The sequence below is a fragment of the Eimeria acervulina genome, genomic scaffold, assembly GCF_000499425.1.
Source record: "Eimeria acervulina Houghton genomic scaffold, Eah_scaff292, whole genome shotgun sequence".
NCBI classification, from domain to species: Eukaryota; Apicomplexa; class Conoidasida; order Eucoccidiorida; family Eimeriidae; genus Eimeria; species Eimeria acervulina.
In genome coordinates this window covers 1-2,500 of record NW_013549912.1, presented here as the reverse complement: position 1 = coordinate 2,500, position 2,500 = coordinate 1, and the positions used below count along the sequence as shown (strand labels likewise).

At 47.1% G+C, this 2,500-nt stretch overlaps 1 protein-coding gene across 1 annotated transcript in view; it reads left to right on the top strand.

The window, feature by feature from the left end:
- The window catches only part of EAH_00031160 (phosphoglycerate kinase, putative), a gene marked incomplete at both ends in the record, with an annotated part of 3,470 nt that extends 3,318 nt beyond the window's left edge, over nucleotides 1-152 (top strand). The window contains one exon of the mRNA XM_013396115.1: nucleotides 1-152. This exon is cut by the window's left edge and continues 137 nt beyond it. Within this exon, the coding sequence (XP_013251569.1) occupies nucleotides 1-152 (152 nt within the window).
- Nucleotides 153-2,500: the final 2,348 nt, after the last annotated feature.

Here is a 2,500-nt window from a genome sequence, read left to right as displayed (position 1 = left end):
TGCTGCAGCAGCAAAACCCTAATCTGCAGCTCACTCATATCTCTACTGGCGGAGGTGCAACATTGAAAGTCTTAGAGGGGGTGCCTCTTCCTTCTCTTCAGGCTCTCATGACGCCGCAGCAGCTCCAGCATGCGCTCAACCAAACTAGCTAGCTAGCTAGCTAGCTGGGTATATAGCTAGCTGGGTACGTAGCTAGCTAGCTGGGTATAAAGCTAGCTAGCTGGGTATATAGCTAGCTAGCTAGACAGTTTTATAGCAATTAGCTTCACAGTTATATAGCTAGCTAGCTAGACAGTTATATAGTTAGTTAGCTAGCTAGCTAGCTCGTTTGCTAGCTAGCTGGGCATCGACATAGTAGCTAGCTAGCTAGCTAGTAGCTAGCTGCGCTCCCTTCAGGCTGCAGAAACGCAGCCCCAATGTCGTCGGGTGTTGCTGCAGCAGCAGCAACAGCAGCAACAGAAGAAGCAGAAACAGCACCAGCAGCTGCTGCTGCTGCTGCGGCGGCGATGACAGCTAGCCGCTCAACACAGCAGCAGCAGCAGCAGGAAGAGAAGGGGGATGCTGCGTAGATGTTTCTTGGTGCTGCTGACCCCACCAGCACTGAAACCCTAAACCCTAAACCCTAAACCCTAATTGTTAGAAAGCTGTTTTCTTTTTGCGTCTAAGTGATGTATATCGAAATACATAAAATAAATAATATATAATAAATAATATATAATAAATAATATATAATAATATATAATAAACAATATATAACAAATAAGAAGTATATAATTACGATAAAGTAAAGAGTAAAATATACAACAAAATGCAGATGCAAGTTGAGGGTTCTCCCCTTCAACGAGGGTTTAGGGTTTAGGGTTTAGGGTTTGCGCCTCAGCGTAGGCTTTGAAGCGCCTCATTGCTGATGCAGCAAATGCTTCAAGATGAAAGATAGGTTTGCTGCCTCGCTGCAGCCCCACAGCAGCAACAGCAGCATCATTAACAACTTCAAGCAGCAGCAGCCTCCTGCTGCGCTGTTGCATGTATTTCGCTGCTGCTGCAGCCCTGCTGCTGCTGCTGCTGCTGTTTGCTGTTGTCTTGCTGCTGCTGGACAGCAGCGCTTCTGAAGAATCAGCAGGAAGATCCCCTGGCTTTAAAAAGAAGAGAGATTTAATAATGCGCAGCAGCAGCAGATCGGGGGGGATGAGAGCAGCAAGAAGCTCATACATACACCCTCTTAACTCTTGTAGTGTACGTACACTCGGAGCTCTCGCAAGTTTAGCAGCAATTTCGTCTGCTACAGCCTCCCAAGCTGCAGGGAAGGGGCAGTTAGGGTCGCCGTACTGCAGCAAACGATGCATTGTTGCTGCTGCTGCTGCTGCTCCTCCTCCTGCTGCTGCAGCAAAGTTAGACGTCAAGATACACTGCAATGCCAGCAGCGAACGACGCATGTTTCGTCCGCTGTGCAAGCAGACTTGCTGCAGCATTGAGTCGGGGAGCAGCTCCTCCTGCAGCAGCAGCAGCAGCAGCAGCAAGAGCAGCAGCAGCAATAGCAGCAGCAGCAAAGAACAAGAGCAGCAGCAGAAAACAGCAACAGAAGGTGAGGGTGATAATGACTGCGACTCTGTTGCTGCTTTAGGGTTTTAGCAGGCGCGCCAGGGTTTAGGGTTTAGGGTTTGCTGCCTAGGGCATAGAGTAAGGAGGGTTTAGGGTTTGCTAATTCTAGGGTTTACAGTTGCTAAGGGTTTAGGGTGTCTAGTTGTTTAGGGTTTAGGGTTTCCTGTTGTACAGGGATAGCAGTACTTGAGGGTTTAGGGTTTACAGTTCTTAACTCTTTAGGGTTTACAGTTCTTTAGGGTTTAGGGTTTAGGGTTTAGGGTTTAGGGTTTACTGGTGTTTCTTCTTTTAGTGCGGTGCTGCGCAGCACTGCGACGACATCGCGGGTTGGAGGCAGCGGCACGCGAATCCCCAAGCACCTGTCAAAAAAGTATAACACATTCTGCTGCTGCTGCTGCTGTTGCTGCTGCTGCTGCTGCTGCATCATGTGCTGCTTCTAATGCTGCTGCTAATGCGGATTCTGTTGATGTGCAAATATTGCTCCTGCTGCTGCTGCTGCTGCTGCTGCGACTTTTGCTGCTAACGCAAATATTCCTTCTGCTGCTGCCATTGCTGCAGCAGCAGCATCTGCTGCTGCACTTGCTGCTGCTGCTGCACTTGCTGCTGCTGACCTGGATTTGAGGGGGGGTGTGAGACGAGTTGTGTTGGCTGCAAGCAGCAAGAACTGCAGCGCACCGACAGCACTTTCTAAGGACCGACGCAGCGCATGCTGTGCTGCTTCAGTTAATAAATCTGCATCTTGAAGGACGACGACTGAAGGTAAAACAAACAAAATATATAATTATAATTAATTATGATAATATATAAATATAAATATATATTATTAGGGTTTATTTATTTATTTATTTATATTCATATTCAACGCTTTAAAACCTTTCTAGCTATATATTATTTATTATTA